The 18,613-nt window shown below is 41.9% G+C and overlaps 1 protein-coding gene across 2 annotated transcripts in view; it reads left to right on the top strand.

The window, feature by feature from the left end:
- The first annotated feature begins 363 nt into the window (after positions 1 to 363).
- neto1l (neuropilin (NRP) and tolloid (TLL)-like 1, like) overlaps positions 364 to 18,613 on the top strand; it is a 73,615-nt gene continuing 55,365 nt past the window's right edge. For both annotated transcript variants that reach the window (XM_034132446.1, XM_034132447.1), the window contains exons 1-4: positions 364 to 1,030; positions 1,837 to 1,893; positions 1,989 to 2,123; positions 2,444 to 2,692. In XM_034132446.1, coding sequence (XP_033988337.1) covers positions 1,003 to 1,030; positions 1,837 to 1,893; positions 1,989 to 2,123; positions 2,444 to 2,692 — 469 coding nt within the window. In that variant the 5' untranslated portion in view covers positions 364 to 1,002. The remainder of the gene's footprint in view (positions 1,031 to 1,836; positions 1,894 to 1,988; positions 2,124 to 2,443; positions 2,693 to 18,613) is intronic.

Genomic DNA, 18,613 nt, shown 5'->3' with positions numbered 1-18,613 from the left:
CTGACATGTTATTAGCGTGTGTTTGTTTATTCCATTTCATATCTCATTGCCTTTTTCTGCTTCCCTTTCCATTTCCATTTCGCGGCATTTCTCCACGAGATGGAATGAATTCTGCTGCTGCGCACATACGAGCGTGTCCTTCTCTACTCCAGTGTGTGTGTGTGTGTGTGTGTGTGTGTGTGTGTGTGTGTGTGTGTGTGTGTGTGTGTGTGTGTGTGTGTGTGTGTGTGTGTGTGTGTGTGTGTGTGTGTGTGTGTGTGTGTGTGTGTGTGTGTGTGTGTGTGTTGAGGAAGTGCAGGAGAAGTTTGCAGTGCCTCAGAAGTGCGTGCGGCTGGTGGCGCATTGGCCGGCAGTGAACGGAGGGAGGAGGGAGATCACACATTGACTCTTTGCTTTCCGCGAGGACTCTCCTCCAGTTGGAAGAAGCCGGGAAGACAGAGGGACCCACTCAGATCTGGAGCTACAAATAAAACCCAGAGGAAAACACACTTCATTTCGTTCTTTTTCGGTTTGGGTACCCGGTGTTTTCCAGTGGATTTTACGCAGCGCTAGAGAGTGGAGGCACGGCTGCAGAGATGAGCGATGCGCGGTGAAGGACCCCCTCTCCTGATACAGGGACCAAACCAGGCTGATATTTTCTCAAAGATGATTGCAAAGGTGGAGCGATTAGAGAAGGGCTGATGACGGGACTATTAATCCTTTCAGTGCATCAAAAGCACCAACGGGAATTAGAAACGCTTGGATGGAAATCGGGCGAGTGTTTAGAACTCTTTTTGGTTTTATATGAAACTGGTGATTAGTTCATCTGCGAGGATCTTTCTTATTTCCCCTTAAAGATTTTAATAAGGAGTACATTTCCCCCCCGGAAGGTTGCATGGTATGAGCGGTTTCCCGGAGTGAATTTTCAGAAACTCTCATCTCAATCTCTTATTTCTCTCTTCAAGTATTCCTAAATCTAAATGGAATTAGTTGAGTCTGAAGCCGCTTGTGAAAGGAACAGACATGGTACATGGGCACAGCTTCCATCACGGTAAGACTGCAGCAGATCAACAAGCAGTGCTCATTAAGATCTGATTGCTTGTACCCTAACGAGAGAGAAGTAATCTTTTCATTAAATACAGAGCAACAGCTTAAAGTCAGAATAAGAGCATGCTGATGAAAGTAATATCATGAGGGCATGCACTGACTCACTGCAACCTGTAAACTGAAGGTCATCAAGTTCTTGGAGGACTTCAGGGAACATTATTTTGGGAGGAAATTATGTTCAATAAGCTGTGGTGATTGCATGTGTTTATAGTCAACATTCATCTCACAGAATCGATTTTATACTGGTATTTATTCATTTTGTAGTACTTTGGGTTATTTTAGTTATATTAAAAGTATTTTTAATTACATTTTTGTTGTTACTTCTCTCATTTATTTTTGAATTATATTTGTATTATTCCAATATTTTTTTTTGTCATTTCTAGGTACTTCTTTAGTTATTTTTTATATAAAAACGAATTAAAAGGGTAATATCCTGATTCCTTTCAAAGGAGTCCTTCTGTTTATTTGTTTTTACACTAAAGGCCTAGGTTATTTTATGTGCTATTTGGATTCTTTCAGCCATTTTGTACACAACAGATCATTGGCTGTTATGGCTATTGTTAGGTATTGTGTGCTTTTTTGGGCAGAAGGTCGAGCATACTGCTGATCATGAAATGTGTTCCCTGCTGACTCAACCCTACATTTAGCTGAACTCAAACACAACAAATGTTAACAAACAGTGGAAAATAACACAGAAAAAAGCACGCCTCAGTTGTCCATCATAATGTATTTGTCTTTCTCTTCTTACAGTTGTTGCAAGTCTTCTCATACTTGGGTTGTCTGGGGCAACAAGGAAGGATACAGCAGGTAATCTGCATCCCAACACGTCTTTCTTTACTGCTTAAACATGCTCTTTCCACGGCTTTAATCTCTCACTTTCTGCTTTTCTCTTTGCTGAATAGCGAAGAACAACTCGGGTGTGAAGCCTGCAGGTCAATGTGGAACGTGGGTGAAGGAAGCAGAAGGAGGGATCTTCACTTCTCCCAATTACCCAAACAAATACCCTCCAACCACAGAGTGTGTTTACATCCTCGAAGGTAAATACTCAGCCATTTGTTCCCTAAAACCAATCCCACAGTAACTTCTTAGAGAGCGATCAAACAGCTCATTAAACCAGCTGGTGTTTTTTAACGTTATGAGATATTATTAGATAGATCAGATAATCACAATGTGTAGAGGCTAATCACTTTCACAGCTTGGTGTTTGGGAGATGAATTGACAAACAGCCGGGGTTGGAGGTATTGAGCGTGAGGGCGTGGTGATAATGAAACAAGTTGAGCGTTCATCAATGAAAGCATGACTAATATCGCCCCCCCCTGCTGTGCCGGGTGGTAATTATTTTCATTGTGTCTTCCAGCACCCCCAAGGCAGTGTATTGATCTACACTTTGAGGAGAATTATTCAATCGAGTCCTCTTGGGAATGTAAATTTGACAACATCGAGGTTCGGGATGGACCCTTTGGCTTCTCTCCGATTCTGGGACGGTACTGCGGCCAGCACAGCCCGCCTGATATCAGGAGTAGCGGCCGATATCTGTGGATAAAATTTGTAACGGATGGTGAACTGGAAGCCGTGGGATTTTCAGCAAGTTACAACTTCACTGCAGGTACTTTTTATCCTCACTGCTCTTGTCACTTCACTCTCTTTGTGATGCTTTATGGCTCTCGCAGCGGATGAATAACAAACATCATCCGGGGAAGTCGCCCTTGTGGGAGCTTCTTGCAGGTTTATTGATTGTCTGTCTGCACACACTCACTATTTCCATTGTCATTGGCTGGGACACTCTTGTAACTACGCTGCGATTTCCTCTCTCTGTATCTGGAGTGGTGTCTGATTTTAATTCAGTTCAGCACTTTACAGACCAGGAAGTAGTTGAGAGGGCGAAGAAAACTAATCGGTATTGTCGAACACAATCTTGGCAATTAAGGTTGTGTGTAAAACCTTGGCTTTCTTAATTTGCCTCATCTATGGTTGAGATCCCATTACTGAAGCAAGCGAGAGGATTGATGACAAGGAATCAGGGCATAACCACAATTTAATATTCCTTCACCTACACTCGACTGGGTTTAATAACACTGTCAACTTTCTTGGTGTGTTTGAGCTTTGAGAGGCAGCGTGCCAGGAAGCAGGAACGCTATGCCAATTTGTCTTCACATCCACTGCACCTTCAGGGGGATTTTACCGTGAGTTTATAGGATGAACACTTGTGCAGTACATCAAACTTTCATCCCAAAAAACATGCTATAGCTGCAGGCAATGCGAAAGAGGGATATAGATTTATCTTTCAAGGCTTTGTGTGTGTGTGTGTTTGCGCTATCAAGAAATCCGAAAGTTGAAGCTCCTTATGGGAAATTACAGAGAAGAAGTGCAGTCAATAGGAATGAAATCTAGTGAGGAATAAAGTGAAGGACCGTGCGTAGTTAGGCAGACGTGCAGCTACTGTTCTGACATTTGCAAGCAGAAGTTAAATTGCTTCTGTGAAACTACACCGAAGTAAAACTGCTCGATGCATTCAGCGTAAAAGCTACAAGGTGTTCCACTGTCAGATACAATATTTGTCATGCAATTCACAAAGTGGTTGGTGAGAACATTTCAAGAGGAGTGTAAGGCATGATTATGTTCTCAGTTAAAGTCTGAGATTGCTGTCTGCTGAGGCATGAATCTCCTGCAGCTGCATATACACACAGCGCTATCAACTTTGATTGTAAGTTTATATATTGACAGTACATGCATAAGCTTACTTAAAGCTCTTCAGCAGCTAGGCTTGTTGTGTAGCCAAACCAGAGAATATCATTGGATGGATGGCGTTTTAGCTCATGCTAAGTATGCTAACATTTAAGAAACAGTTTGGACATTTTGTCTCAGTTCACCAAGCACAGGGCTAATTGTGCTAATTGCATCTTCCCATTGATTATGCAATTGAACTGCCTCTAGGAGTAGCCTTACATCATGTATTAACCAACATTTAAGCTCACTAAATAGCACTATTTCCTATTTATGTAGTTGCGTTAAAACGTTCATATTGCTAAGCGGTTAAGATAACCAGCTGCAGCCTCATATTCACTATACAGACAGTTGTATTCATCTTTTCATCATGGCAAGAAAACAAATTAGCATATTTCCCGAAGATGTGGAACTACTACATCTACATGCTTGTCTGGGTTTTTTTCTCGTTGTGGTAAAAGATAGTCTGCAAAATCGTCTTCTCTAATGGAATCGACCAAAAATGAAGTATAGTATATAAATGCAAGGAAACACCATACAAAGAAATGATCCAGAAGATACACAGGGAAGACGATTTGTCATTTCCAGGCCTTGATAGTCAGAGACGAAGCACCCGGACCACATTCTGTGTAACATGCAGTTGAAGTATTGTTCCTCCCGCCTGCTTCTCTCGGGAAGCTCATTGAAAATGTGCTGAGAGGAAAGAAAAAAAGCCCTGCCTCTCGCCTCGATAGGAAATATCTGTGGCATATGATTTACATAATTAAAGAAGATAAAAGTCCTGAATTCACTCCACTTGATACTCCGATATGTGTATATATGAATAGTGTCTCACAGCTGCTCTGCTAACCATGCTAATACAGCCCTCATCTGATGAATGGGAGAGGAGAGAAAGAGGGGGTGAAATGAATCAGCTTCTCTTTCCTCAGCGACTCGAGGAGCGGAGACATAAAAACTGGATGCCTCCTTTACATTCTGAGCGCGTCCTCTCAGAGACTCGTGCTCCTGATGACTAATGCGCTCAGTACAGTATAGCAGTGACTGGAATCTCACAATATCCATATTAAATGTTGAGGTACCTCAGTGTAGCTCTTCAAGTCTGCAGCTGCTTTGTGTTGAATGTATATCAAAGGAAGTAGGAGCTGTAACACACTCACTCACTTACTTACGTAGTGATGTATCTGTCAAACAAGTCACACCCAGATGACTCCTGCTTGCGTCACACAACAGCTTTTTTACCTCTGCAAAATGCATCAACGTTGATCTTTTCAATATATTTCTGTAAATCATCTGTTCAACTATCTACTATTGAATTATTCAGGCACAAAGAAATGCTTGCAGTGATGAGACTGTCTAGCATCTGTGTGAGGATTTAGTGCAGGGAAGCTAACAAGGCTCCATCTGACAGGATGTGTGTGTAACTCACTTTTTAGGACTTGAAACCAAATAGTTTAGTTGTAACTAATCCGGAAAATGTAATTCCATGTTTAGGCCATTATGAAAATTGGCTTCTAAGTGCAGCTGTTTTCGTGTTTATTTGTGCGATCTGTATCCGGATATGTGTGAAGGACAAACACATTTTAATGAACACAAAGCGATCAGATCAGCCAGTCTGCATCTTGGGCTGAGGGTTAGGATCAGGTCAAGTGTAAATGCAACTTGTTATAGAAGAAAATCTGTTGTAAACACAACTCCTCATCTTGCTAACTCAAGCTAGCCTCGCAGTATTAGCATAAGATAGCAAGTTCTCCTCTGCACTTGTGCACTGAATTGTTTCTCTTGTCACTGGTACTGTACGTGCCATGCTTACTGACAAGTCTGTGGATTGGATTTCAATATCCAGATACAAATCATGTGATAACACCAGGTGTAAATGCAGCTTTAGATAAAACCACTCACAGTCTTATTTGTCTTGCTCTTTGCACGACAATAAGAGCATTAAAAAAAAGTGGATAAGTGCATATTATTACACTAGTAGCGAACCTCGCGAAAATGCCAAGATGCAGAATACTTACCTTAACAAACGTTCCTAATGCCTCCTTCAAGCATCATGCAGAGCATACTTTAAAGGGGACCTATCATACAAGGGAACTCACCAAGTGTCAGAAAACACAACCCTCTCTCTTTTCCTCCATACCCAAATCTCTAAAAACGGGGCTGCAACGGATCTGATAAAAACTGATCCAGATTTGAACATTTCTCTGAAGTCAGGACGGAGGAGCTCCGCCTATATGGCCAACTCTCCACCTATCAGGGGAATGAGAGGTTGCCGTGGCATGGTAACAGCATGGTAACAGCATGGTAACATGACGCTCGTAACTCGGCCCCCTCCTTTGCAGGGGGGCGTGGTCAGCTGCAGCGCATGCAAAGACAGGGTGGAGGAGAGCAAAATCGAGCGAAATGAGGCATGGCTAAAATGCATGATCTGTTTGGTATTTTGAAAAAGAAAACGTATAAATATACCTTATATAGTTATGGCCCTACAATATATTATTGAAATATAGCATGATAGGTCCACTTTAAGTGTATAGTAGGAGTCATCATGCACTGCTATACAATCAAGAATAAAATGCAGTTTAATGAATTGGGTGGATAGGAACGATCTGGAAATCTCAGGCCGAAGCTGTGTTTGAATTTACAAAGTAACTCCTTGTATGATTCCTACTTTGTGTCACCTGGTTGGTCTTTGTCATTATTCTGTCCAAATATATTCTTCCTGGAACAATAATTCAGCTTAGGGGCAGCTTTAAAGTGAACGTGTGATATTGGGCTAATGTCTAAAGTCAGTTTGGTTTTACAAAAAGGACCAAAGCTTATCAGCTGTCTGTCACAAAGCGCTGCAGGGATGAGCTTTTTATTTAACCTCGCTGCCCTGTTTCTCCACAAAAAGCAAATTGGATTCCTTTCCATTGGAATTTGGATTTCTTTCCGAAAATAAGATTTGTAGCAAACAAAAGCTTTTGATTGTTTTGTTCAGCATGCTTCACAAATGAAGTCCACTTTTATGATTTTTGAAATGCAATCGGCAGAAATGAAAAGCCCTCGTTACCGTAAGAACCAACTTCATCACATTGGTAGGATTTTCGATCGCCACTTAGCTAAAGATGGACGAATGTTTGGCATAATGACATTTAATCATCTCATTTAGGCACTTGTATTGATGCATGAATGCTTTACATGTACAGGTTGGTATTTAATGACATACTTTAAGTTGTACAACCATAGGTACACATCTCTTATGCTTACACACCTTATTTCTGGGATCTGATTTGGTTCGGGAAATTGTCAAATATCTGGAACAAACTCCCAGAAACCTGCAGGTCCGCTGCAACTCTGACTACTTTTAAATCCAGGATGAAGACTTTTCTTTTTGCCACTACTTTTAATTGAACTATTCACATCTTACACTGCACTGTAACTTTTATGCATGTACCTGTGTTATTCATGTGTTATTCTTGTACAAATAAATCTAGTAAAGCCTGAACAGTAACAAGCCTCGAAGCACATGTGAAGTTGCCTCCTGCAGATTCACATCGTCTCCGGAAAGCCAAGGTGTTGCTTTGTGACAGGCATCCTTTCAGACCTTATAGCAAAGTGGAGTGTGCAGCAGGGAAAAGAGAGTAGGAAGCACGGTGTGTACTTCTGTTCTGTGACTGCAATCTGAGCAGGATTCTGCTTTTCAGTTCGTCCTATAGGGCGCCGTGACCTTACACCCTGTGGATTTGTAGATTAAGTGATGTTTCAGCACCTGAAGCCAGGGCACAGCTACTAAAAGCTGCAAGTTCTCCCTCTCTTGTTCCCGGCTGTGTGCAGAGACCCAGTGGTGAGGCAGATGCTCTATAGATGCTCCGGCAGTATATCTTCGACTCAAGGACAAGTGATATACTGTTCCTTTACTGAAAATCTTCTGGGGGACATGAAAAATCCATAAACAGAATACTCAAGTGGACCATTTCAGCTGCGTCTTAGATGTGATGTATTTCTTGCGACAGTGAAGACATTTTAAAGATGCCTGTGTTGCTTCAAGTAAAAAATGAATTGGATTTGTGCAGTTTTTAGTATATAATGTATTTTTCTAAATGTATTTTGTTACCATATTAGAAGCTGGTGTGGACTGTGGAACATTTCTTGGACTTTTTACTCAGACATTTATCACTGAAATCTGAAAATATTAGATAGATACAGTAGATAGGTAGGTAGGTAGGTAGGTAGGTAGGTAGGTAGGTAGGTAGGTAGGTAGGTAGGTAGGTGGGCGGACGGACGGACGGACGGACGGACGGAAGGACGGACGGAAGGACGGACGGACGGACGGACGGATAGATAGATAGATTAGAGTCCAAAATAATTCTGAAATAAAATAGCATTAAAAATTATGCTGTTTTGTGCCAAACACAAACTCATATAGTGGATCAAAGTTATTGGAGTGATATAGAAACTGGTCATCATGCCATTCAGCCTCACATGTGACCCCATAGTGCTCTTACTGTGTGTTTATAATGAATCCAGGCCATGTCTAATGTATCGAGATGACATTGATTGATCCACGCGCCTCATCGCCCCCACCGAGCTGTAACTGGACTGAGAATCATTTTGCAATGAAATGAGTCAAATGGCATTTAAGATTATAGCTGGAATAGGATATATGGGCCTATCATAAAGGAGACAGGGCCATGAGATCGAACCTAGATGGGCTCAAACTGGAAAATTGGAAATTGAAGCGGAGAAGATCGACTCCTGGCTCTGAGGAGGAAGTGAATCTGGCAGAAAGTTCACAGACTTCCCGGATTTATTCTGCCCCAAAAGCCATTTGCTAGTGGCAACAACCGACATTTAAACATTGGAGAAGCTTTTTTATTCAACTCCATCCAATGAAATCCCTGTATAAAGTTTCCAAAGTCACTGACCTTCACCAGTTTGGCAGGATACATTGATTGTTATAATTTACTGTATTTTTTGACACAATTTAACATACCCCAACCTCTGAATATGATAAGATTGAAATAGCTTTTGGGAATTTGGCCAAAATAAAGACTGCAGTGTGAAAAACTGCCAAGGTGATTCAAAGATTCAAGATTCAAAGGTTTTATTTTCATATGCACAAAGATACAGTGTAGAAATGGCAATGAAAATCTTCTGACCTGAGCTCCTCCAACAATCCAACATCAAAATACAAAATAAAAAGTAGTGCAAAAAGTCTATATACATGTAAATAGAATATGGTATGTAGCATGATGTTAGATCTGGGGCTCTTATTTTGAAATACAAACCAGAGCAATAGAATAAGTCGAACAAACACACACTTCACAGATTTGACTGAACAGACCCTCAGGACTTTGTAAAGTTGTGACGTAACAATACGATACAATACAGTAATCAAAATGGATGTCTTCCAGTAAGAAACTGATCGTGTTCTGGCTCTTTCCTCTGTGATACCTTTCAACCTAAATTCAATAACGATGAGTCCAAACTAAGTCCCGAGCTACTCTATCTCCTGAGGCACTGGGAGTTAAAATTCATTTTCCATGGCCCAGGATTCACAAAGGAGTGATAGATGAAATTCATGAGAGAGAGAAATCTCCTGTGGTGCTTTTTCTGATGTTCTTCCAAGATCCCAGTGAGTGTTTTTTTCAATGAGCTGCTAGCACAGAACTAAAAACATCTCCATGCTGTTCTCTAATGCTCATTGTCCCCGTTGCTCCCCACAGAGCAAGTCACTTTCTCTGGGAGTCTTCTTCCTGTTGGTTCAGCACTACCCACTGTTTCTCTGATTGTCATGGCTCCGTCTTTTCCCTACTGAGAAAATGTGTAGGTGTGCTTCACCCACAGCGGAGGTAACGCTCCTCGTGTGGAATGAATTTTCGCCCAAGGTGATGCGATGTGAAGGGGCTTCGGCAAATAGAAATGGAAGAAAGCAGGTGTGTTAACTCTCTTCAGATGCCTCATTTCAATGATCTGATAGTGCACAAACACCCAGATGTAGTCATTTTCTTTACATTTCCCGTTGGAGCCCATCATTACGCTGTTGTCTGCCCACATTAATCTTATTTCCAAAAGAATCTCCTGTGCTCGTACGTGGGTGAATAGGAAAAGGACAGTTTATACGCTTAAGTTTAGCAGAAGCAGAGGTGGAAGTAGTATTCAGATGCTTTAATTTAGTAAATGTACCATTATTTTATTGTCAAAATACTTAAAGGGGACCTATCATGCAAAATGCACTTTTGTACGTCTTTTCTACATGAATATGTGTCCCCGGTGTTCCAGGGAACTCACCAAGTGTCAGAAAACACAACCCTCTCTATTTTCCTCCATACCCAAATCTCTAAAAAAAAGGGGCTGCAACGGATCTGATAAAAACTGATCCAGATTTGAACACTGTCCTGACGTCAGGACGGTGGCGCTACGGCTATTGGGCCAACTCCACCAATCAGGAGGAGACAGCCACGGCCATTGCCGTTCGAAAGCGCTGGAGACGCTGTAGTACATATGCCAGGCCTGTAGATGGTGCTGTTCTCACTGAATCAGCCCTTGCTAAAACAGAGCTAGAAATTGTCAAATTGAGCAAAATGAGGCATGGCTAAAATGCATGATCTGTTTGGTATTTAAAAAAAAAAAAAGTATAAATATGCCTTATATAGGTATGGTCCTACACTATATTATTCAAATATAGCATGATAGGTCCACTTTAATTTGAAAGTCCTGCATTCAAAATCGTACTCTAGTAAAAGTACTAAAGTATTGTCAGCTATATACTATAAGTGTAAGTAATCATTCTGCCTGAAATGGCCTAAATGTGTGTATATAATTACATTTGTATAATGTGACATTTCTAGATCATAATGTAGCATCAAGTATCATAGAGATAAAACAAATCTGACTGACTTTTTGTAGAAACATTTAAATAGTTTGACTTGTTTTTGCCTTAAAGAGTTTTTTTACAAATGCATTTTGTTAAAAGTAGCTAAAGCTGTAATGACATGTCTTAAGTAGAAGTATACATTTGCATTAAAGTACCTCAACGTTGTGCAGTCCTTGAGTAAATGTAGTTACTTCCCCCCTCTGAGCAGAAGTCACCCTTCCCTCCACGCTGCCTCTGTTAAAGTGTGAAGAGTAAATGGAGTGAGTTAGCATTGCAGGCACACCTCCTGCAGCTGTGGAAGAGGGCCGTCTCCCCCCCCCGCTCTGCTCACTCATCCCTCTGTCTCTCTTCTTTCCTTTTTTGTTGCCAGCACTACCTCTTTTCTTCCCTCCTCTCCTCTCCTCCCCCCCTCACATGCCAGACTCATGGTCTCTCTGCGTGTTCTGCAGCAGATCCATGTGAAGCGAGATGTCGCATTAATCATGTTTTACATGTGGGGCTCCAGGAGACTCAGATATATATGAAACCATCAATGTCCACATGATACGAGTGTTTGACAACCTGGTTCTTATGTTTCATAGTTTGGGCCGTTATCTTTATCGGCAACATTTGTATTTTACTTCACAGGGAATCATTTTATATATGAATGACTTGACACATGATTAGGTAAAAGATTAACTGTTAATTGTTTAACATGTCTTGTTTTATTAGTACATGGCCTACAGATATTATTTTTTGAATATTTACCTACTCACCTTAGTTGTTTACGCCCCCGAATATATTTGTTGACACCCCCTTGGTCTCCTATTATGTCTGTTTATGGGAACATAAGCTCCGTCTTTCAAACTGTGAATTAAATTAGCAACCGAGCTAACCATCTTGCTAATTGATAACGACTGACAACTTAACTTAATAAGCTAGGGGAGCTATTGCAATTTGCTCGCCAGCTTCAGTCTTTTACCAACCTGCACGTTTTCAGAGCGTCACATCTCCAGACGTCTGGATGAATACCACTTTCTTTCTGGTGCTCCTTTCTACTCCTTCTCTCTCCTCTGAAATCACTTCGACCCGCTCAGCACAGAAGTCCCGGCACAAAATGTTCACGGTCTTATCAGACAATGAGCCTTCACTCCGGGGACGAGCAGTCTATCGCCCCCGTGGAACTTAACTCTCTGTCCACCTGCGAGGGCTGATACTCGCGTCCTCTGGATGTTTCTGACGCTCCTAGCCAATTACCTTTCAGATCAATCAGCGCTCGGCCTGCCTCCTGCCTCCGTCTCTGGGCAGTTTGTTAGCAAGGCCTGCTGTTCAGCTGCAGATGCTGGGGGGGGGGGGGGTCAGGACGCTGCTGGGTGTGGGGGTTTATTAGTGGCCTGGTTTGGGGATTGGAGTGAATGGTATGTTGTTATAGTATATATGTTGCATGAAATATAATGTTATTCAATGTACGAGGTAAAACTGTAGCATTAAGAGTGTCAAGGTCAAACGAAAAGGCCATCTTTAGTAGGTTCAGGAAAACTATTCTTCACATTCTCTGAAATGAATGAGGGACGAAGATACGGACATTGGACAACAGTAAAAACTCCTGATGTTCAGCTGCAGATGCTGGGGGGGGGGTCAGGACGCTGCTGGGTGTGGGGGTTTATTAGTGGCCTGGTTTGGGGATTGGAGTGAAATGTATGTTGTTGTAGTAGGATGTGTTGCATGAAATATAATGGTATTCAATGTAGTAGTAAAGGACTCAGAATGGGATCATTATGGTATTTAATGTTAAGAGCATATTGTGTGTGAACTAGGTTAAAAACAAGGCCTCATAAACTGTGGAATTAAGAGTGTCAAGGTCAAACGAAAAGGCCATCTTTAGTAGGTTCAGGAACACATTCTCTTAACAAATGAATGGAGTACGAAAATACGATAGCAAATGGACAAAAGTAAAAACTCCCCTGCCACGTGCTATTAAACTAACAAGGTCAAGTGTTGGTTAATGTAATGCAGGGAACACGGCCTTGGACACGTGTACGGAAACATATGCGAAAAACGGTTACAACAAAGAATTGGGAAGATGGTTAATCGTCCGTCACCACGGTCAACCAATAAGGAACGAGAAGTCTTTAGATATAAAAAATGCTAATGCAACGATTGTTTTGCAGTGAGTCCCGGGGTCTACTTGAACTTTGTTTTCTGGCTTTGACGAAATAAAGTTATATTGCATCGTACTGTCTGCTTCCAGCGACTTCTGAAACCTGCATCAAAATAAGTTAAAGTGTTGAGAAGGAGGTCCGGACAACAATGTCTGTCTACACACACCATATGTAAATACAGTATGCTGTAACATTTGTTTGTCATCTCTCCAGTCTGTAACTTGGCTGCCTTCCTATTCAAACCCCTGTGTGCTTCCTGTTTCACAATACAGCGACCTATTGTGTATTCACGCCGTGTTTTCTACATTGCACACATGGTGCATATGGTCTTTGCTCTCAGAACTGCATTGGAAATTAGCTCCCTTGCTCTGTAGGAATAACAGCTCGCCCAGGGCTCTTTGTTTCATTAGCCTATCAGAGCGCTGGATCCTTCGCTGCCTCGCTGAGAGCCTGACTCTCTACATTATATGCTGTATTAGGCAGCAGAGAGATTGAGCTGTGTGTTTTATCTCTGCTCACATTAAGGCTTCCGTCCATGGAAAACGTCTCGGAGAATTATTCTCCCAACAGTTGATTGAAAAGGTCTTTTCATTTTCGGAAGGTGAACCAGTGTTGTCTGATTTTTGGAAGGACGTCTCAGAGCAGATTGCTTTCCACGCTTGATGAGTTTTGCATTTGTTTTCATCTTCTCATGAGTGTGAAGCCCTCATTAACATGCAGGGATAAAAAGTCCAATAACTGCCTCAAAAGGTGTGTGAATGATGGACGGTGTGTGTGTGTGTGTGTGTGTGTGTGCGTGCGTGCGTTCATCATCCACACGTTCCTCCCCCAGTTTATCGCATGCTTTTTGGCAGTGGATTGGACTCCCAGCTTATCATCTAAGAGCAAATGTCTGATTTGTGAAGGAACCGATCTAATAGGTAATGGCAAGCTTTTGTTTTTCCGCCGGGTGAAGGATGTCAACGACAAAGGAAGCTAAGACCTTGATGGGATTATAAAATGTGAAGTTGGAGTAATCCTCACAACATTTCAGAATGATAAAACGTTAGTAGATCCAAGCAGACGCCCACATCAACATATAATACCCCCATATCGGAAAATAGGACAATAAAATGAGTTAATGGTACATAACATGGAATGAAAAGTGCAGCGTGGCTCATATACTGTTGGGATTGTATTAGCGGTTTAATGCATATCATTACAATTTGATAGGCTTATAGGAAAGCCATGACAGTATGGTTTACAAACCGCACTTCTCCGCCTGCTCTCAGTGCTTCATATTTCATGTATTCACTGGTTCGTTTATGGAAATTATTAATATAATAATAGCGACAATTTGAATACAAAGCAGAACAGAATAATATATAGTGGTGTGTCTGTGTCTGATTCAAACCATACATGTCAGGGTTTCCAGGCAGGCCAAGGCTACATGTCTTATCCCCCCTGTTCCTCCCCATCTGTGTTAAAGACAACTATTGCTCCCAGAGGATCCATTATGTGGGCTTGAGTGCTGCTTCAGAGCTCCTACAGGAAACGGCAGGTTTGGATGTTTACCGTTTGTGCACGTGGCCTTTGGTTTCCTCGGGGTGTGAAACAGATTGCAAGATGTTCCATGCCCTGTGAAGGGTGTCAAGAAAGATGTGAAACCTTGAGTCATGAAAGCTGGAAGGACTGTCAATATGATGGCGACAAAATTAGTTATTAGCGAGGTGTTGGTTTCCATTCGCTTTCTTCTCGCACATTTCCTCGTCCTGGTCAAAGCTCAAATTGCTCACCCATCTGCGGTCATTGAGGTGCAGGAGGGTGCGAGAGAACATTTAATTTCCTCCTCAAAACCACTGAGTGTTCACCAATGGAGTCCGGCGAGTCAATTAAGACCGCCGTCTCCCATTGGGCGGCAAAGCCTTTCTGGCAGATTGCCGAGAGCAAGGACCCGGAAAAGTCATGAAGTCGATCATGTGTGTTCGTCTCTCTTTTCCCACTCAAACAAACACTAACCGCTGAACACCACGGCCTTACTGGCATTTCATTTTCCATTTGGCAAGCTCGATTAATCACAGCGCTCCTATACAACGCGACGCACCCACCCATCGCTGCTGGCTTTCATTATATAAAATGTACAGCTGAGTAAAAAGCAAGAGAAGTGCCACGGCTAATGTACTGCATATATGAGCGCGATGCAAAAAGACAAAGGAAAGACGGATTTTCAGAGAGAGCTTTGGATTGCTTTGAATAGGTTATGGCTGTGAGGAAGCCTGATAAAAGATTGGTGCTGCTCCATGTCCCCTGAAGGCTCGGCTCCTATCTGAATATTCATTGAGCTGACACTGTTTTTTCTCGCCACCGTCTACTAAAGCGTGCCAGTTGGCTTTTTACCTTGTGGCCACTAATAAGCTTCTGTGCCTAACACGCATGCAAACGACTCTCCATGATACACACATATCTGCACCTCACATGAACAGCCTTGAAACAGCTTGCCCTGTGTTTGGATTGCGTGAATAACTAGATAACAAGCTTTTCCGTGGCCTTATATCTCCGGGATTTAAATTGACACGTGCTGACTTTATCTTATTGATGCTCTATGATTGTTTATTCATTCTGGATCATGAAATATCAGATCTGTCTGCTGCAGGGGGATCCAATTGTTTTGGGAAATCTTTCAGTTTGGAACAAAAGTAGATGATGTATCCTCTCAGCGTACAGATAAACAAACACACAGCGGACACGGCAGTAAGATGACATGGCAACTTCATAAGACATTCGAAAAAACAGACAAAATGAAAGATATGGGGACGAAAATCAAGAGAAATAAAATATGCAGAATTTCAAACAACCATATTAACAGTGCAACACACCACACAAACACACACATGGCATGCACAGAATATATATTGTTGCACATAATCCATCTCTTTACCAGAGCTTTTTCCCCCTATTTCCTAGTGTGTTGTGCTGCTTTGCAATGGATTGTCATTTTGTATCCAAGCTTCAGCTTCTAATCACCCAACAGAATAATAGTATGTATAACTTGTTGATTATTTTCATACAGAACATACATTTAAAGGTGTACATTTAAAATAAATATTGAGTATGGTCATTTTTGCTGACACACATCCTGCAATATTTACTTTTGATGTGAACATAAGAAGCAGAATTCTCCCTGTAAATGTATGTAATCGTGCATGTGCAAAAATACAAGGCTGCTCTTATGTTGGCGTCCGTGTTTGCAGAGAGGAGATTTCTCATCCAAGTCGATGTGCTTTCTGGCTTCAGGAAGCTACTCAAATCTGTATTCAACTCCTAATCCTCGAGCACACACAGAGACACCGGACCACCGCTGAGCAGCTGCATCGAGCCCTCGCATCATAAAAGTCCTTTCAGTTCCTACTCCAGTTTGTTTGTCGAGGTTCTTAAGTCTGTAAAAAACGGGCGTGAAGAGAAAATATCATCCATTTTCTCTTCAAATACTTCCCCTCGCCCTGTAGAGCAATCTTAAATATTCAGGCACAATCCTTTTGGGGCTCTTCTGGCAAGATGTAGAATTCAAGTGAGATTGAAATCGCCATGCCTTCCCTAGATAGCCGTGTGCCACAAGGACATCATTTTCTTGCTCTTAAATTAGAAAAGATTAGGTTGAATCTGAGGGGCTCGGCTGAGACATCTGTCGCCTGCGGGCAACACTTTCTTTCCGTGTATTTCAAAAAGTCTGCCAACTTTCTGATTTGTCTCATGTTCCTCTCTAACTGTCTCTTTGTTAGAGCAGCTGGAAATATGTGTGCTGCCTGATGAATACCAGATACTGCGTGAAATGAACTTCAGTCATTATTTCAAAGACCTCTGACACACATGCTTCACTTGTGTTTGACATGGAGCAAAATGCTTTACAGTTAATTGTAAACCATACTAAAAGGGCTACGCACAGGGGATCATTTATTGTTTGTAATCACACACTAATCTCCACTGCCACGGCTTTTAGTCCAGCGCAGAGGAAGAGAGTCTGAAACGATGAATACATCAGAAAGAGAAATAAAGGAATGTAGGGGTGTAGGAGATGGTGGTGGGATTAGGTTCAAATCCCCCCTAAAGAACCCTCATTGTGTGTTTGTGGCTTAAAGCAGAGATTGACTGATCAGAAGTCTGAGTCAGTGATTTTATCGGCTTTTCTGAAACTTAGATTGTGCTGGAAGGAGCTCAGTGAAAAATGCTTAAATTGACTGTGAGGAGAGGGAGGGCTTTGGTGTGGCTTAAATATTCATTTGCTGGTGGCACTCGCTCTTGAGTGAGTTTTTTAGCTCGTAGCGGTGGATCTCTTGACACGCTACTTGTCAAACATCTGTGGTTTTGCCCTTTCGGCGGAAACAAAGGTGGTTTTAAAAAAGTTACAAAGCATTAAAGAATGACGAAGGCTCCAGCAATGCCTCTCCAGAGCCTGAAGCCTGCCGGCGTGTTAGTAGTAGTTTGGCATGGTAATGATATACTCCTTTCTGATTGGGCAGTTGTTTTTCTCCTGTTGCTGCTGTGGTTCGTTTCCTGCACAAGTTGTTTTCAGGAAATGCAGCTTGGTAAATGGTATTGATTGTGGAAGTAACCGGAACAACAGGATTTCTTTCCATAATTTGTTAAACCGGTCGTTTTTTACTCACTCTGGCTTAATTTTTCACTTCAATATGAAAGTCATGCAGCTTTAAACAACACAATCATTGCTCCACCTGCTGTAGATATTGTTTTCTGATTGATTTGATATGTCAAGTTACTATGCTTTCCAGTTGCGCTATGGACAGTATAATTAATATTTTTAACGGGATCTAGTCAATGCATACGGTTTATTGTGTGCAAACCTCTTAAAGGAGACATGTAGAATGAAGTGATTTTGATGAAATATCTCTATTTTAGGTTAGATTTGCCCTTTTTTTGACAAAAGCATCCCTCTTGATAAGTCAAGGACTGTCAGAAAAGTGAAAATCCAACGAGAATGAGTTTTCTTGCGATGATAAATGTTTAAAAACAAACAGACATGACTTTCAAACCCACTGGCAGGTTGTCGGGTTAGTGCTTTTACAGAGTTGAGGTGGAGTAAAAACTGAAGTGTGATTGGTTGTCAAGATATTTTGAGTTTCAGTTCACAATTACTGACAGCCTGTCATGTTTTTGATCCTTTGTTGACATTAAGATCCCACCCCCTCCTCAAGTACCCTTTAGTTGCTCGTTTAGTGTCAAGTATTTGATCCCAACATATGGGGTGTTTCTCAATGTCGAGGACGCTTGCTTGGTAGCACATGTCTTCCGAGTCACTTGCTTCAGAAGCGAGACAAGAATACTTCCTGGCATTCGGAAAACGAAGAGTGGAACAGGCGAGCAAGTGTGCGTCATATGAGAGGCCCCGCCTTACATCTTCCGCCACAGATTTGGGGAAATTGGTCCGTGCGCAAAGCATTGTGGGGATTTTAAGACCGCGGAGGAATTCCAAGTATGCTGGACATTGGAACAGTCCTTCGGCGGGACTCGATGACGTAGTATGCTTGAAATAGTGGCTCTGGAGCAGCTTTACTCGACATTGAGAAACACCCATGATCACTATGTGTGTTTGAATGTGCAGCCAAGCCTGAGAAACCTCTTCCAGTAACGGTGTCTTCCTGGAGCCCATCATAAAGTTTTATATGAAGGTTAAATCCATAACTTTACACACACTCGCACTCTTCAGAAACCAGGGCAGTGATGCTATGATAGGATCTGGCACAGCTTGTGTTTTGTCAACATGCTTTCAAATCTTTTTTGGGGCTTCTCGGTGCTGATTGGGATTTCTCAT

The sequence above is a fragment of the Trematomus bernacchii genome, unplaced genomic scaffold (assembly GCF_902827165.1).
Source record: "Trematomus bernacchii unplaced genomic scaffold, fTreBer1.1, whole genome shotgun sequence".
In the NCBI taxonomy this organism is placed as follows: domain Eukaryota; kingdom Metazoa; phylum Chordata; class Actinopteri; order Perciformes; family Nototheniidae; genus Trematomus; species Trematomus bernacchii.
The sequence above is the reverse complement of the archived record's forward strand: the minus strand, read 5'-3'. Positions and strand labels throughout refer to the sequence as shown.